At 37.8% G+C, this 17,837-nt stretch overlaps 1 protein-coding gene across 1 annotated transcript in view; it reads left to right on the plus strand.

Annotated features, from left to right (window-relative positions):
- Kdm4c (lysine (K)-specific demethylase 4C) overlaps positions 1-17,837 on the plus strand; it is a 354,066-nt gene that overhangs the window by 238,263 nt on the left and 97,966 nt on the right. Inside the window, exons 16-17 of the mRNA XM_005388674.2 lie at positions 1,628-1,683; positions 3,680-3,788. Coding sequence (XP_005388731.1) covers positions 1,628-1,683; positions 3,680-3,788 — 165 coding nt within the window. The remainder of the gene's footprint in view (positions 1-1,627; positions 1,684-3,679; positions 3,789-17,837) is intronic.

Below are 17,837 nucleotides of genomic sequence, written 5' to 3' on the forward strand. Positions count from 1 at the left end.
ATTGATCAGACACTGGGTCTCTCACTGTCCTAGCTCCCTACAGTTCACCTCTGCTGTTTTTGCTGCCAAGACTGATATCTTCATATAAACAGCACAAGCCTTGACTTCAAGTTCTGTTTACATTTTGTTGTCTATTCTCCTGTGTGGAAAATGTGTCAAATTACTAGAAACACTTAAAATTGAGAACATGTTATAAAGTGAACTATTAAATTTTTCACTTTCGATATTTGAATTGTGAAATGTTGCTTTCTTGGTATGTGTCATCAGCCATTCACCTCAAAGGCCTCCAGAACAGGCTCTGTGGTGTGGGGAGGGAAAATCCTCTGTCAAATACCGTTTCCTTGAGCTGCGTTTATACTGGATTCAAATGAATATACACAAGGCACCTTTTGCCAGTTTCACTCTTTAATCATCACTCAGAGTTTCAAACAAATTTTCTGACACTTTCTAGACATAAAATCATTGAACATTTTTGGCTGTTTGCAGTTTTTGTTGTCTAAGAACTGTACTGATATGTGGTTCTTCCTAGTTTTTTATTGTTTTGCTTTGAAATAAGAAAAACTATGAAGTTTCACATCCAATATTTTTTGTTTTTATTCATTATTATTACATGTTTTCGGTACAAAACACCCAATTTTTTTTAGAGGAATTCCTCATGAATTTAGGCAAAACTGTCAATTAGAATGGTACCACACTCATGAGCTGAATTCCTTCCACAATTCTGGTCGCAGAATTCATTCCACTGTAGGTAAGGGTCATGACCTTGGAGTACATGTTAAAGAAATTTTATGTACTACATAATTTGGGGGGAAGAACCCCAAGTAACCCTTTTTTTAGAAGTATTAATGTAGAAAATGGGAGGAAAAGCTTAAAGTTCAAAATGACAGTTACTTAGGTATTTAATTAATACGTTTCTAGATCAACAGAAGGTAATACACTGCTGCCTGTCTCTCTTGTTCCTGGGTGATCTCCTAGGAGGGTAACGAGAGATAACTAATAGACTCTGCGTTTGTAGCAAGGAGTGTTGTGTCAGAGTGGGAAAAACATATACCAATGTAGAGTACATGAAAATGCTAATGGATGAGCTTACATGGAGTGAATGAAGGAAGCAGTTCATGCATCTTTGTTCTTGGATTCAATAACCTGGGCTGATCAGAGCAGTTTTTCTAGCACCATTTACCCAAATAATATTAGTGAGAAGAGTCTTCAGAGTAGCCTCTTAGTTTTCCTTATGTCATGAAGAAGTCTGCCCAAACTCCACTTATTTTTTTTCTTAGCCGCGGTGTATTCATGGGCAGATTCCCAGAGCACAGGGGTTACGGCGTGTGTATGTTCTGTGCTTCTGGTCTGCAGTTCAGGAGGCCGAGTTCTCTGTGTCACAGCTCTCCTGAGTTGGCATAGAAAATGATGCCCAGACCTTGGTGGTTCCCGCTGGGCAACATTAATTCCCAGAACGTTTTGAAGTATGCTCTTCCGCCCTCCCTGTTGCTTTCCGTTCTCCAATTACCTTGGTATAATTTGTGATGATCTTAATTTTAAAATAAAAAGTCAGAGTCCCTAGACTGGTTTGGATGAGTGATGACTTTTGTTAGATGAGTCTGGTAACTGTGTGGTGCTTTCTCCCTAGGAATGCTGCCTCTGCAACCTGAGAGGGGGTGCTCTGAAGCAAACTAAGAACAATAAGTAAGTAATACATGAATTGTGGTAAGTTTCACCATTCCTTTTTCCTTTCTAGAACCTCTACATGCCGATTCACTGTACCTCTCACTGTGCAAAGGTTTCACTGTCCAGGTCTGAGGTTGGTGCTCTGTGGGGCTAGGATATTCTGTAGCTCGCTTCTGCTTTCTGTATTCGATACCATGAAGAAAAATTCTTTTACTAGTAGATGTTTTGACATGAATGAGACTTATATCATCCAGATGCCATTAGAATCCTAGTGTTCAGTATGGTGAACCTTATTTATCTTATAAAAACAGAGTATACCTGAAAATGGTGAAATGGTTATCTCCTGATAAATTATACTCATGACATTAACAAAGCCTTTTACTTTTAATACCAGTACATTAACAAGAATAGATACAGACTAAATTAGAAAACAAAAAATACATTGATACATTTAAAGAGGCAGTTGGAGGATATGAAGTCTTGAAAGAGCGCCACAGTGAATTAAGAAGGTAATCTGCTTTTACAGCGATTGTGCATGAATTTTATTTTTATTTTTATGACCATGTTTCCCTGTAGAAAGTGGGGCCAAAGCATATTATAGAGACATATAGAAGCGGTTTAGGTAGAAGATGCAAGGTGGCACTTGAGGGCTAGATGTAGCTTTAAGATAGTTTGCTTGATTCATGCACCGCTTTGAACATTCATCGGATGTTTAAAAAAATGGAGATATTTTTGCATAAAAGTTGTGCTTTTTATTTTAACTTGAGAAATGTGTGCATCTCTGCGAGGGAGTGACATGTTGGGATGAGAACGTAGCCTCAGTGGAGCAGGTCCCAAGGTCACCATGATTTCCTCGTTTGTGTGTACTTGGTTACATCCTCCCTGGCCCCACAGGCGCTGGCGATGGGACTCCTGGGGTAATGTCATAATGGAGTTAATATTATCAGGTCATGTGCACATGCTTCTAATTGCTTAGAAGGAAGAGTTAAGGCACTTACTCCTATATTAATAAAGTTTAGTCTAAGTGAATATGACTTGGCTTATTTTTAGATCTTCTTAATCTAGCTGATAAGATTGGCACTGTATCGAAAACGTCTTCACTGCGTCTTGAATGCTATGCAGGCTCTTCAGACTGTGAAACAGTTTAGCTGGGTCCTGTAAAGACGGATGTGATAGGAAGTTATTTTCCTACTATTGGGCTAAAATGAAAAAAAAAGTGCTTCCTCTAGCATGCTTGTTTAGACAGGGAAGAATAGCCTAGTGAGGTTAACAGTTGTCCCCTCTTCATGTGGTCTTAAAAGGTAATAGGAAGTCCGATGTTGTTTAAATGAAATAAATATGCTTTGGCTTAAAGTAGATTGACAGATTTGATAATTTTTTCCTAGGACTCCTTCAGACCTTATGAGTTTTGTATTTGTTTGGAGGTAGAACATTTATGAGACGATTTTTTGAACTAATACAGAATGTGAAATGTGCTAGATTATACGTAAGAGACTAGAGAACAAGCCAAATTTAATTCTCCTTGTATCTGTGTGCCTTTGATTATAGGAGGATTGCAGTGAGAGATAATTAAAGACTTAGTATTTGCTCTGTTTGAACTAGTTTGCTGTATGACATATGTATGTTGTGTCGAAAGCTGATCTACAGTACACAGTTTTGAGCCGTCCTTTGCTGCTTATTGATTACAGTGAGCCCACATGTATTTTACCATCAGTGAAACAGGAACCTGTATTTCAGTGTTTTGCAAATCGAATGAAGAAAGATGTGTGTGTGTTAACAGGACTGCAACCCTGATCTTACCTAGATTTTTTTGTGTCATAGCGTTGGGCACATGTGTTACTGAATCTTTCCAGGTGTCATTCAGGTTTAAAATTCAAAATCTGTTGTATAGATTTAGGCTTTTGGCCTTTTCATGTGCGTGTCTCATCTGAGAGATTGGCTTCTGCAGGTTGAAGTATGAAGGTGTGTACGTTTAAAGAGCCTTTGTTTATGTCTGCTGTCTCCCTTCCTGTAGGTGGGCCCATGTCATGTGCGCTGTTGCAGTCCCAGAAGTTCGGTTCACTAATGTCCCCGAAAGAACACAAATAGATGTAGGCAGAATACCTTTACAGAGGTTGAAATTGGTGAGTGGCAAAACTTCTTTTTCATCTCGTACATTAGTGTTAATTTCAGATTCTGAGTTTGTTTTTAATGCACACATTCCCTGGGTAACTTTTCTCATAGCTTTATTTTATTCTACTCTTATTTTCTTTTAGCCTAAATTTATTTGTCCTTACAGGTTCTTTTTCTCGTATATTGTAAGCCTGCATAACCATTCTCAAGTTCTGTTTGAAATGAGGGAAAGGATTAAGCCGTTCCTTGGATTGATGTGAACATGTACACTATGGGGTATCTAGTTAGACATATAATAACAGACTGAGTTGTCCAGCCATGTTTAAATTGTTCTGTGTTTCTTTCTGTTTCTTTTTGGTTAGTTTTGACTTAGCAGAATATATCTAACCTAGTTTCATCATCTCTTTAGCTAGAAGAATCTTACAGAGAAATGCGAAAGCTTTTGTTATTACTACGGGATTTTCTCATTCATGATTAGGTGAAAGTCAGTATGCCAAACTCTCAGGCCTATCTCTTCTGACCTATTCAGAAACTTTCATAAAAAATCTCCCCAGTGGTTTCTCTTGTCAAGAGCATTACTTTATTGAAAATAGGAGCCTTTGATGTCCTTACCCCTGAGATAACTTTGTAGTTCTGTTCACTGGGGAGCAAACAGATCATTAGTTTGGGCCCTGTGTTGTATATTTAATGAGAATTTTCCATGAAGTTGCACTGCATGGCCTTAACGTGCAGCGTGTCTTACAGGTAGACTGAATACTCTAGAATTGCTTCCGTCTCTCTTATTTTTAGCGTAAGTTCACGTAGAACATTACATGCACTAATACGGAAACTCTCTCTTCCTGACTTACTTTCTTATGATACTCTTCCCCCAAGGTGAGCCCTTTTCTTAGGAATTTAATCTACTTTTTTCCCCCCTTCTCACAGAAGGATAAGTGAGCCCTATTCTTTCCCATCATAGTTTTATCAAGAATTTTACTTTGAGAGAAAACTTATGTGACATTTTCATAGAACTGGCAGTAGCTATTGTCTAATACAAATGGTGGGTCAGGATATGATGGTTTAAGTTTTATAAACTAAACTGGAAGTGAATGGTCCGCTTCCATGGCCCTTTAAAAAACACCCAAACAGACATTGATAAGCATTAGGACCTTAACAAAGGATACTTGAAAAATGAATGAATTATCATACTAAAGAATTTATTGACAAGTCTAAAAAGTAACTATAGCATATCTGACTGAAGAGAAAAACTGAATATAAAATGAGATCCAAATCTAACTTGAGACAATTACTAAAGAAATTTGAAGGATAGAAGAACCCAGTAAGGTTTTTATGCAACAATAGAGAGCCAACTGGTACACTACATACACCTCTCCTTTAATTGTGGTTACCAAAATCCACAGATCAGTGACTTCTTTCCAATGACCAGAGAAAACATTGTGCTGTGATTCCTGGAGAATGATTAATTTCTTTCAAGTAAACCTCAAAAGTCCTGAATAAAATATCAACGAAGTGGTTGAGGGAAAAAAAAAGAATTCAGTGTTTTGCACAACAAGTACTATTTTTTTCTGATTATAAAATGACATTTGTACACATTCAAATGCTACATTTTAATGTCACCTTTGCCTCTCTACTGGTGGCGTGCCTGTCAGAGTGAGTGGCCACGCTCCTGAGGTGCCCTCTGAGGGCTTGTGATTTAATATTACCCACGCAAGTCCTGAGATGGCTTTGCGAGAGCAGTAAGAAAGGATCGCCTGGTTACTTCAGTTGCATTCAGAGGTTAGGTCTAGACAGCTGATACTTGGATCTGAAAGTGGTGAAGCTTACAGTTTCCTTGCAGTGTTGTACTTCATCTTGATTATGCAGATCACGTATTTTTTGTGGAGACTTTCCATCGTTAAATGAAGAATACATCCTCACTAAATTTAAGGTCGTCTAAAACTATCCAAATGACAGTGCAAAACAGTGCTCACAGACATTTGCAGGTGTCTTTGATATATACAATACAGTGTTCAGATGAAAATACCAAGCTGCAGAGAGATATTGTTCTGTGGTTTATGTAATTTTTTGTTTATGGAGAGGTTATTGGATGACATTTATCAAAACGCTTATGATGGTTATCCTCAGTGGGACACTAAAAAAGCAACCTTGTTTTTTTTTGGGGGGGGGGACAAATAATTCTACAGTGCTGTAGTAATTTGAAGGGGCCAATGGCAAGAAGCCTGCAGTACTTCTTCATCAAGAATGCTCAAGAAAAAGCCATCATCTTGGTGACAGAGTCTTTACCAGTGTTCTCATGAAGATTAGACTGAGAAAGACTGGCCTTAAATAACATTTGCAACATTATCCCTCTTTTGAGTGATGAAAGGTACTTTCCCAAGGATGCTCTTTCCTATGGTGGACCAAACATAGTTCCCTGACAGTAGCACTCTTTCGAATTTTAAATGGTAGTGTAACAAATGCATGACCATTAAGCTAGTAGAGCAATAGTTTTACACGGTTATTTCACGCAGGCCTAAATAAGTCCAGGCAAGTTACTTTCCTATGCCTATTTAATGAATATACTTAGTCTGCTAGTGTCAGTTTCAGTAATTTTTCTGGACCCTCAGGGATCCTTTTTCTGGACCCCACCTACCCATTCCCACAGGTGGGAAATATAGCAAGAACTATTTAGATGTCAGAGGCAATTTATTTTACCAATAAATACTTACATTGACAAGTGGGATGTACATTTTCAAATAACATGGCATTCCTATCTTCAAGTGTCTTTTAATCTAATTCAGGATGTCTTAACCCTGGCATTACCGGCATGGCTTTTTTGACAGTTTCCAATCAGATTTTATTGGTATATTTTAGGTATATATAATGATCACATTTATCATAGAGAATTTTTACTTGTGCAGAATATAACTCGATTTTGTTCATTCCCCTCCCCTCCTCTCAGCCCCTCCTCTCACCCCCTCCTCCTTCATTTACAAAAGCTTTGTCTCCATTTTTCTTTTTTTTTTACTTTTCCTTTCTTTTCCCCTTCTCTCACCTTTGTTCCTCCTCCCATTTGAGCATTTTCTTCCTATTTCATAATACCTGTGCATTTTGTCCTTATTTACACTTTTAATTTCTCACACCAGAGAAACAATGCAGTATTACACGTGTGTGTCCTGTTTATTTCACTTAAGGTTATGATCTCAAGGTGCATTCACTTAGCTAGAAATGTCTCAGGCTTATCCTTCTTTATGGCAGAGTAGTACTCTGTTGTGTAAAAAAAATCGTATCTTCTTTATCTGTTCAATGGTTGATGAGCATTTAGGCTGTTTCCAAGATTTGGCATTTACAGACTGTGCTGCTATAACCATGGGTGTGTATATATCACTGTGGTATGATGCTTTTAATTCTTTCGGGAAGATACCCAGAAGGGGAATAATTGGGTCAAATGAAGCCTCTAGTCCTAGTTTTTTGAGGAATCTCCATGCTGATTTCCCAGTGGTTACACCAGTCTACACTCCCACCAATGGTGTAGAATTACCAGTGTTTTAGATGACGTAATTCTTGTGAGGGCTGGTACGTGCATCACAGGACTTCAGCATTCCTGAACATACACACTGCTGTACATCCTGTGGGATGCAAAGTGCGTCTGACTGGAAAAGTCACCGGTCTGCAGGGAAGACATACACATAAACTGTCAGTTTTGTTTATTTGCATCATCTTTAGATACACAATAGCTTAGTTGATAGACTCAGGTTGGAGACAACAGAAATTCTTAAATGTTTTCATAAAACAACCCTAGATAACTTTTTGACAAATTATTTAAGTCAGTAAAGTAATATTTGGCAACATGTGCATATTAGCTCCTGTATAATTATAAATTATATGATCTGATTTAGTATTGTAGCATTACCTGTTCCGATAAAAATCAAACACTGAATTGGATATTAATGAAGTTTCAACAGATTAAAATTCTGTGATGTGCATATGCGCATATAGTTGTTATTATTCCACATTATTCCATAAATAAAAGGCAAAAGAATTTATGGAATAAAGAAAAGGCAAAAGAATCACTGATTTTTTTCTACGTCTGATTTAAAGCAGTTATGATAGGAGTGGTTTGACCCAGTGATAACAAATGGTTTGGGCCTTTTATCACAGTTAACAAATGGTTTGGGCCTTTTTTCACAGTTTCTCCTTTAAATGTAATTGAAGTGAATTCACACAGATCTCTGTGTGCAGCTCTATAGCGAGGCACTGGGGTATGTGATTACATTGCAGAGGCTGGCAGTACTTCACACACCTCTGAAACACCCCTGCTGCACCTGCACCATCGGCTGAAAGTTCTGATTTGGGAACATTTGGTCAGTTGGGGGATTGAAGACTGAAGTGGGCAGACAGGTTCATCCCCTGAAGCAGTAGCCAGGGCCACTCAACTCTCTCTGCAGTGCCCACTAGGTGGTGCTACCGCATCAGTTTTTTAACGTGTAGTGTAAACTACCATCTCCTTTTTTCTAGTGACTCATCAAAGCCTCGCCTATATATGCAGTGGGGTGTGTGTGTGGTGTGGGTGTATTTCACACTGGGTTGCAGTAGGGCATAGAAGATATTTCTTGTGATGCCTTCAAGGTGTTGGGTTCCAAATAAGAATATTTTAGTTCAGTTGTTCATTTAGCCACATAAGAAGCTCTACTTTCCCTTGGGACAAGTTAGCGTTTTTCAGTATAAATAATATGCAGCATTAGTAAGAACTGGTGACTGCATAGACCTAAAGAAGGGCTGATGGGCAGACATGAGCTTAAAGTATCTTCTGAGCTACTAAAGCTATTCTAAAACGTTATTATTAGCAGTCTTTCTAAAATATGGAATACTGGGATTTATGTAGAAGTATTTGCAATGCTATTGTTAGCCTTTTATTTGTTCAGAGGCTGAAACCGTCGCTTTTGAAAAGCCCCTCTTAAAGTTATTTGTGCAGAGAGAATAATATGAGAATTCAGTTTATTTACTTGTTGAGCAGATTCCCCTCTTAGGTGTAGCGACTGTTTTCAACAGAAGAGATAGCACGTGGCCAGAGGCTTTCTCAGGGCACAGCATGCTGACCCTGAGTTGGTGTGCGCTCTCTGAAAATCCTTCCGCGCTGTCTGTCCACCTTGCTTAGTGATGTCATAGGGGGGTGAATACTAATTAAGTGAATACTAGATTTAATTAAGTGAGTACTAGATTTATTTTTAAGAAATTCTGCTTTCTTGTACTTCTGTGGCTAATTTTAAATGCTGTAATAGTTCACTGTTTAGTGCAGAAGAAAACCTACACATTTGCCTGGAATTCGTTTTTTTCTGAATTAGCTTTCTGTATGGGAGAAGTTATTCTTGGGGCAGGTTCTATCTTGCTTACTCTTTCTCTCTGTCCTGGTATGCATTTTAGAATGTATTTGGAACTTCTTTTCTTTTCCTTTCCTTCCATCCTTTTTTCTCTGCTAGTGTGATTGGTTGCCCACAGTCATAACTGAATCCCTGGTTAGCAGCAGAATTGATGAAAACACAGGAAAAAAAGTAGAGTGATGTAAAACACACATAAGTTAGAATGACTTGTTTTTGTAGTAGAACAAATGCCTATAACAAGTAATCAGGAATAGTTGAGAGGACAAATGGCTGCTTTAGAGAGGATAATTGACAGTTTTATAATATGTTCACACCAAAAGAAGATGCAAATATAGTCAGGCAGCAGATCATAATCAAACTATTTAGATTTAACTAAAAAATCTAAAGGAAAGGCACTAAAAATACCAGCAAAAGAAGTAAAATAAGCATGGATTTCTGGTTTTTATTACGTACATGCCACAAATTTGGGGTTTCATTTTGTTTTGTTGTTCTTTTTTGCATATATTGATCACTTCGTGCAGATTAAATTTATTAAGTATCTGTGGGATTTTTGTAAATAAAACAGCAAAAGCAGGTTTGGGGTTGTAAAAATTCTTGGAAAGTTGTAGTGAACACTAAACTAGTGCAACCTTCAGTTTTAAGCATTCATCCTGTTTGGAGAGAAAGTTTTCAAATAGGGCAGTTGTAAGAATACTCAAATGTTAAATTGTGTGTATCGTTGTAGGCGACATCTGTTTTGATTGCTGCCCCTGCATGAAGAACATGTCATTGCTCATTGATTAGTGCATCCTTCCTCTCAGTGGTGCAGCTTCTGGTCTCTCTCTGTCTGAACATTCCTAGAATTTCTACATTGGAAATCCTAGTTCTACAACCAAATAGAAGTAAATTTTGGAATAACTGAACTTATCACTGCGCGCCCAGTGACCTTGAATTTATATTTGGTAATGGAATCAAACTGGGAACAAGTGTTCTCTGAGTGAAGAACATTATTTTGAAAAGGGATTTACACTGCAATGACGACTGAGCTACAAGCCAGTCAAAATCTATCTGAGACAATACTATTCTGCTTAGAAGCCTCTACACACTTTAGAATTTGTACCTGAAGGCAAATAATAATGAACCTGAAAGCCAAAGATGATAGTTTTGAAAGGTGCATCAATTCTGAAAATAGAGAGATTTCACTGTGGTATTCCATCTGAAGAGTTGAATCAAGGGGGAAAAATATAATCAGGCTTCTGGTTCTTAAAGGAAGCATGTGTTCTTTTTGAACTAGCTCATGTTATCAGATGTATTGAATACTAAAAATAGAATTACAGAGAGAGAAAAGGAGAAAGAGATGGAGCCTGCCTCTTGTACTGTAGGATCGCTCGGAGTTCTGTTTAATGTTTCAGCAATGCTAACGAGCAACTTCACTTTGTAAAGAAATTCCTGTTGTGTTGGACAGGCCCTGCTATTGCATTTTGAGAAATGTAAAGACATCGATTATTCTTAGATATTAAAATGTACATGTTCAAATGTAACAGTATATTACCTTCTGTTGTGTTAAAAGAGTAAATAGTGTTATAGAGTCTTTAATTTGTACAGTAGCTTGTGTGTGGATTTATTTGCATGTTATATTATTTTTAAGGACAAATTCTAAGAAATAAGTGAATATTGACAGTAATGAGCATATTTATTGTTTAAGCACAGATGAAAAAGAGACATTATAGATGATGTAATTGTGGTATTTGTTATCCTATTATTTGATAAGTCCAGTATAAATTTTCTGATCCTTTAAGATAATATTCTTTAGGATTTCAACATGCACATGTCTCCAGCTTCATCAGGTTTTTAGATATGGGTAGAGTAAAAAGGAAGAGTACATTAGTGGCTGTACAGTACTTAACTGTCAGAATGATTTGCTACAAGGACTAGATCCTATTGCAAACTGTCAAATTTGTATATTGCTGTAATACCAAACCGTAAAATCTTTTGAGTAAAATGGAAAATGTCAGATGAGCATGACTACAAATAATATACTTTCTGAAGGTTGTGGATGTCTGCTTTTTTTTTGGTTTTTCTCCGGTACCAGGAACCAAACTCACGACCTTGCGCTTGCCAGGCAGGCGCTTTGCCGCTGAGCTAAATCCCCAGCCCGGTTGTGGGTGTCTATAGGAGAAAAATGTGTAAATGCACGAAATGTTATCTTGCTACTATGGATTTTTAAAATCCGTTCATAGAAAAACTGAGGCAAAAGAAACTGATTGGAGCCTTTAAATTTTTAGTTTTGAACTCATTTATCCTGAGGACTAATTTTAAAAACATTGTTAGATAGATAAGTAGATCTTCAAATCATTGATGATTAAAGGGTATTGTGAGAGAATAATCTTGGTTTTTAGCTCACATTGCAGAATTGTCTGTTATTTCTGATCTTGTCTGTGTGAGAAGTGATTACTGACAGCTTTTTTAATTGAGTGAGTGAGCTTGGGTCGGGGTTCCAGAGATAGGGTCACCCCTTTCACTTCAGTGCTGATTGGGTCAGCATTGACAAACACATGCCAAACTGAGGCAGCTGTTAGAAGGCTGTAAGTCGTCCATAGGGCTCTGCTTGGTCAATGGCAGTTGAAAGCGGAGAGGTTATTGTTTTGGGAAGGTGCAGTCATTATCGTCAAGCAGCGGATTCATTATTCTCCATTTTGCTGGGAAGAGGGGCTCGAGAACTGCAGTCACTTTTCCTTTGTTCAATATGTTAGTGTAAATTAGATTATTTACCTCTCAGAGGTATGTTTTTAAAAATCAACAAAAATGTTATAAAATGATTTTTTTGTAACATGAGACACTCTTAATCCTTGTAATAAATTTAACACAATTCATTGTGGCGTGTTTTAGGCCTGGCCACACAATTCAGTGATGTTGTTCCCAAACACGAACTCTTTGTTACGTTGTGGGACCAGCATCGTGTCACCAGCTGTTGATTGGATGTATTGATCTCTTGTGTCCATCTGTATTGCTCTCTGCATCACGTGATACGAGAAGCCTCTGTTACCTTGAGATCCAGGGTGCCGGCCCCAGGTTAAGACTGCTTGAACCCTGCATTCTCCATGCACGCGAACTCCTCTGAATCTTACCCGTCAGCTAGGCTGTTTGTGAGGGTCAAATGACAAAGTGACAGTCTGTTGTGCTGCTTGCATTCAATGAAAGCAATGTTGACTTGTCACAGTAAGTGATTTTTTTCCCTCTGTTTTTGTGATACTGGTAAAAATGTAACCATATTTAACAGTCTTTGGGAATTTGCAAACTGTGGAGTATAGTCTCATTAAACAGGAATGTTCTGTCATTTCCATAAGGCCACTACATAGAGGGGTTCTGCACACATCTGAGGTTTCGGTAACTTGGCCTGCAGCTCTTGCTACAAAGCATATGATAAGTGGTTCGCTGTTTTCTGATACAGGACTCTAAACCGATATAGTATTGGTTCATTTTGAACATGGACATTACATGTTGAAATGTGATCTTGTTCAAGATGATTCTGCTCAATACCAACCTTTGACTTACTTGCTTCCTCCCTTGGATGGTGCAGGCAGGAGTTCTCTGTGGTTTAGGCTCTGGGACTACAGCTTCAGGGAGTTCTCCCTCCCCTCTCTCCTTCCCTTTCCCTCCCTCCCTGTGTCCTTCCCTCCCTCTGTCCTCCCTTTTGTAAACCAAGATTGCCTCTCATCTATTTCTGTCTTCTATTTCTACTATCTTGTAGAGGAAATGAATTGAATGGCCTCTCAGAAGCTACTCTGGTCCTTTCCAAGCTCAAGGACCAGCAGTCAGAAGAGCCCAGGCTCTGCGGTAGTGCCCTGGCCATTTCACTTTGCTGCTACAGATAAATCAGTGTTTGCAGAGAACTGGTAGTTCGCAAGTGTGATCTGAAGACCTTATTTCAGTCCCTTTTCAGACAGCACAAGGTGTTTAAGATTGTACTGATGATGCAAATGCCACAGATGGTGCTGCTGGGGATGCAAACATTTACCAGACAGCTCTGTGGCAAGGGGGTAGAGGAAAGGCCCTCACTTGACACACTTGCACACTTCAGTGGTGGAAGTACTCTCATCCTGTCCAGTTTTACACTACCAGTGTGATACCACCCAGCTTTTCTGAGAGTTGGTTGGCTCTTGGGAACTTGTACAAGCCTGGTTCAGCCCACTGAGAACTGAAGAACGGTAGTACCTTATCACAAATCAGAGGGTGACACCAAATTCTGCTAGGAGTGATTATATCCGCCACTGTCACACACTTGGAGTTTTCCACAAGCCAGTTTCACCTAGAAAGTTCCTTGATGAAGTAGTAGAATTCTTAATTATATTAATTTTCAACTCTTAGATACTTGGCTTTTCAATATTCTGTGGGACAGAATAGGATGTATTCAAAAGAATGTCTGCTAAAGTACAATGGTTAAAGCAAAGCATTTGTGTGATAGTTAATTTGTGTAATAGAAAATTGATTGCAAGAGGTACTGACAGCTTTTTTTGTGTAACACTTGTTTTAAAGAAGACTAACAATCATTATTTTCATTTAGATATTTGATAGCATTTTAAAAAAATAACCAAATAGGGTTTTTTTTTTAAACCATGATAGAATTTGAACTTTCTAAGTAAAAGTTAGACTTTTAGAAAATGTGAATCCAGCACTGTGAGCTTGACAGTTTCCCAATACTGAGGGAAATCGGTATCAGTGGTGATATTAAAGAATATGGCATTTTGATATTTTGTAATGAAAGGTACCAGTTTTGGAAGATTTGTATAACTAATTGAATCAGTGTTTTCCAAATGACTATTCCATGATGTGACCTAAGTATGCAAAATAGACCGATACATTTTAACAGAACAGTCCATAGATGAGAAATGTCTTGATAATGGCTTTCTATTTCTGTCAACCCTTCAGAAGTGACTGCGTGAAGACTCAGGTGGTAGAAGACAGAAGGAAACCGGGGTCCTGGCATGAGCACCTAGATGATAACTTGTTGTGTCATGTACAAGGCTCATTAATAGTGAAGGACGTACAGGGTTTAGGGAGGAAGTATATATTGGACATGTGTGACTTGTGGTCCTTGTAAACTTTCTGTTTATGGACTAAAGAGACTGCCTTTTGTTTAGCTATAGGAAAGCCATATGTTGGGGTACTGGACTCCTACTGCTGCTGGATATGTAGCCATTTAACAGTTCTCCTATGTTGATAGGGACTGAAGGTATGTGATGTTCAGTTACGGTTAGTACTAGGAGTCACTGAACATCTGTTCATTCTCTAGTTGTCAGCCTGATTAGTAGTAATATATCTTTTGCCCATTCACCTTCTGAAGTGTCATAGTGAAGTAATTCCGTGTCTGCTCTGGGAATTCCATTTATGTTCTCTCTTAGTGCAAAGGAGATTGAATAAACTGAAGGTAAAAACAAAACCTGTAAGTATGAAATAGCATGATTTGCAAAAGGTGGATATTCTAGTTAAAACTAATGCGTCCTACAGTCAATGGAGTTGTAGTCTACTCTGGCATGTGACTGCCAGGATGTGTAGGCAGTTATGAAAGAGTATTTGCAACAGGAGCTGCACAGGATTTTCTCAGACCAAGGAAAGCCGTGTTCCTTTTAGAAATTTTGTTTTTCAGTTTTGGTTTAAAATCTTTCAGAAAGCCGTTAATTTTCTGCTATTAGGATAAAATTTTAAATTGTATTTTTTTCTGTTAGAATGTGCTATTCCCTCTTTTTAGAAACAACATATTTTACTTTAAGGAAATGGAGAAATTAGTCAAATGACCACTTTTCATTGTAAGAATACTGCTTAAGTTTAATTAAAACTTCAAAATTTTTCTCTGGAACTATCTGTTGCTCATAACTCATTTAAAAACATGAATTTATAACATTTTCTTGAGACAAAACAAAAAATGTTATGTTGAAATATTTTTATTAGATAGCAGGCCTTTTTTATAACAAAAAAGAATCATTCCATCCTGGTGAAGGTGTAATTTTAATAGACTAATGAGCTTTCTCACCATAGCAGACTGAGTTTCATCTGATTTTTACAGTGATGAATTGACTGTGTCAAAATTTGCACTCTAGTCTAGTGAAATATTTTAGTATGAAAGTTTAATTCTCATTTTTTATTTATGAAAGCAGTGGTAGTGTCAGAGCAGCTTATAATATGCTGGCCATTGGAGTGATTGATTTCAGTGAGTGTCACTTGTGGATGTGTTTAGTGATTGTTGACCCATATTTAATTTTAACAACTCTAAGTGGTATGAAATACAGTGAGTCAGCCACTGCAGGGGGGGAGGCACAGTTCTTCACAGCTGTTTATTCTGTCTTCTGTGATATCACATCTTTGTTCTTAACACTTGTCGCTCTGGAAGCAGTGGTGAGATGACAGCTTTCCTTACTATTATGGGGTTCTATTTAGATGATTTCTAACACAAATTTTTTATTTTAAATGTAATGAAGGAATCTTCATTGCATCACTTTGGGGATTCCAACTTGTCATCCTTGTAAAAGTTTTGAGGAAAGTCATGGACTAAAGAGCCTTTTGTTTCACGTAGGTATCAGTCGTTTCTTAAGGACGACGTATGCATGGAGGGGTCATCCCCCCTTGGGGTTTACATTTTGGTAGGATTTAGATAAAAGACTTCCAGTAAGGCCATTTGTTCTTCTGTAATGTTGGAGGGCACGAGGAAGGTCATGACTAAGATCTTCTTTAAGGCATTTCCTTATAGCCCTAGACTAAGCACTTCTTTTTTCCTAGTGTCAGGATAGTTACATAGTATAGATAGTTCCTAACACGTAGGTAATCTTCTGTCTGAGTCACTTTCTTATTGCTTGGACACAATACCCCGTGCCCACACCTTAATGGAGGAGAGGTTTATTTTGGCTCAGGATTTTTAGAGGCCTCAGTTTTCCGTTGGCTTCAAGTCAGAAATGGCTTGGGCAGAGGAAAAGCTACTCACATCGTGGCGTCTAGGAGGCAGAGAGCAAAGGGAAGTAGCTGGGGAGGGAAATGCTTCCAGTTCAGACCCCTGCTGACCCGCCCCTGCTGAGCTCCACCTCTCCAGCGCACACTGAGCTATAAACTGAGGTGGAAGAGCACAGCCCTGCCTCTGAGCACGTAGGAGCTTTGGGGACATTCTAGATCTAAACCACAGCATCTTCCAAATGTGTGTATGTTTTCAAATGTGGTATTATTTTGGGGTCATTTTAGAAATGGCAATAAACATCTGTAAAACATATCAAAATTTTCCTACTGGTATAGTGTTAACATAAAATTTCAAATTATTCATAGCTCACAAAAAATAAATGTCTTGTAAGTCATGAAACATTCATAATATGTAAGGTTTCAAATATGATCTTGGAGTTGGATTTTTTTACATAAAGAATTGGGGGATTTCATTGTTATTATTACTTTATTTTTAATATGCAGTAAAAGGCATAAAATCAGCACTGTTGCAGATATTTGCTTTAAAATTTCCTTAGGAACAAGCCATCCAGAGATAATTATTCTTTGATATTATCGTTTTATATATTTCTCAAAACAGTGCCTAACTATTGTTTGAAGAATAATGTGAACATTGTAGAACCCTATAGTTATCAGGCTAGCTTACTAAGAGGAAAATTAGTAACCCTGATGTTTTTGGAAAAGAAGACAAGAAACTTAAATGCTTTTCTCAGGAGCATTCTGTAAGAATTGTTTTCTCTTTTGCTTTTCTTTTTTTTCTTTTTGTTTTTGTTTCTATAATTAGAAAGTGTAGGAGCCAGCAGTGTGAAAATCCCTCCTCTTCCTGGCAGGCATAGCAGTTAATATATGTGCATTTTTCAAGCTTCTCAATTTGACATGCGCAATTGCCATTTAATTTCAAAACTCCATTTATCTTAGTGATAGCCTCAGAACTATTGAGTCTGCTTTCCTCTCCATGACTGTATTACTGTTTCTGTGCTTTTTGCCACAGGCTGATTTGGAAAGCTGGGGTGCATAACACCACACAATGTGCAGTCCGCAGAGATAAGGCATGACAGTCTTATAGCTCCAACTTGCTGTGCATGCAGAGGGTGACAGCCTGCCTACACTGGGGAAAGCAAACAAGCAAGATGTATTCATCCTTAATCACATTTTATTTCTCCCGGAGGTTCCACGAAAATGACAGGCTGAGCTCAGAGTTCAGGTTATCAGCCTGAGACATACAGGGTGCAGGGCTTCTCGTAAGGAGATAAGGCGAAGATGTGCTATGGAACGTGGACTTGCTTATTTGAAGTTAGAATTTGGCCTTTATTTTTAAATTTTAAAGACTCGGCCTTTGTTTTTAAATTTTACTTTTAAAGACTTGTCTTAGTTATAAATGTAAATATATTTATCACCAACATTTAAAAAAAACCCTGTATACAAAATGAAAGTCAGTTTTACCTCCATTCCACTCAGAAAAGTGATCATTGTTAGATATTGGAAGAGTGATTTTTGTTGATCTATTTTCTATAGAGAAAAAATTGGGAAGCTTATCAGATTTACCATTATTAGATTAAAATTAAGAATGTGTTGAAATAGCAGACTATACATGTATGATAGATACACATACAAGTAAATCTGTTTTATGAATATGCTAAACAGTTTCTTGAGAATAGTTGTTCTTCCTTTTGTCACACTGTGAATCCAGTAACATTAATGAGACACAAACACACACATTTCAAAGACGAGAAGGATGTA

This window comes from Chinchilla lanigera, unplaced genomic scaffold (genome assembly GCF_000276665.1).
Source record: "Chinchilla lanigera isolate Chin_1 unplaced genomic scaffold, ChiLan1.0 scaffold00033, whole genome shotgun sequence".
Classification (NCBI taxonomy): Eukaryota; Metazoa; Chordata; class Mammalia; order Rodentia; family Chinchillidae; genus Chinchilla; species Chinchilla lanigera.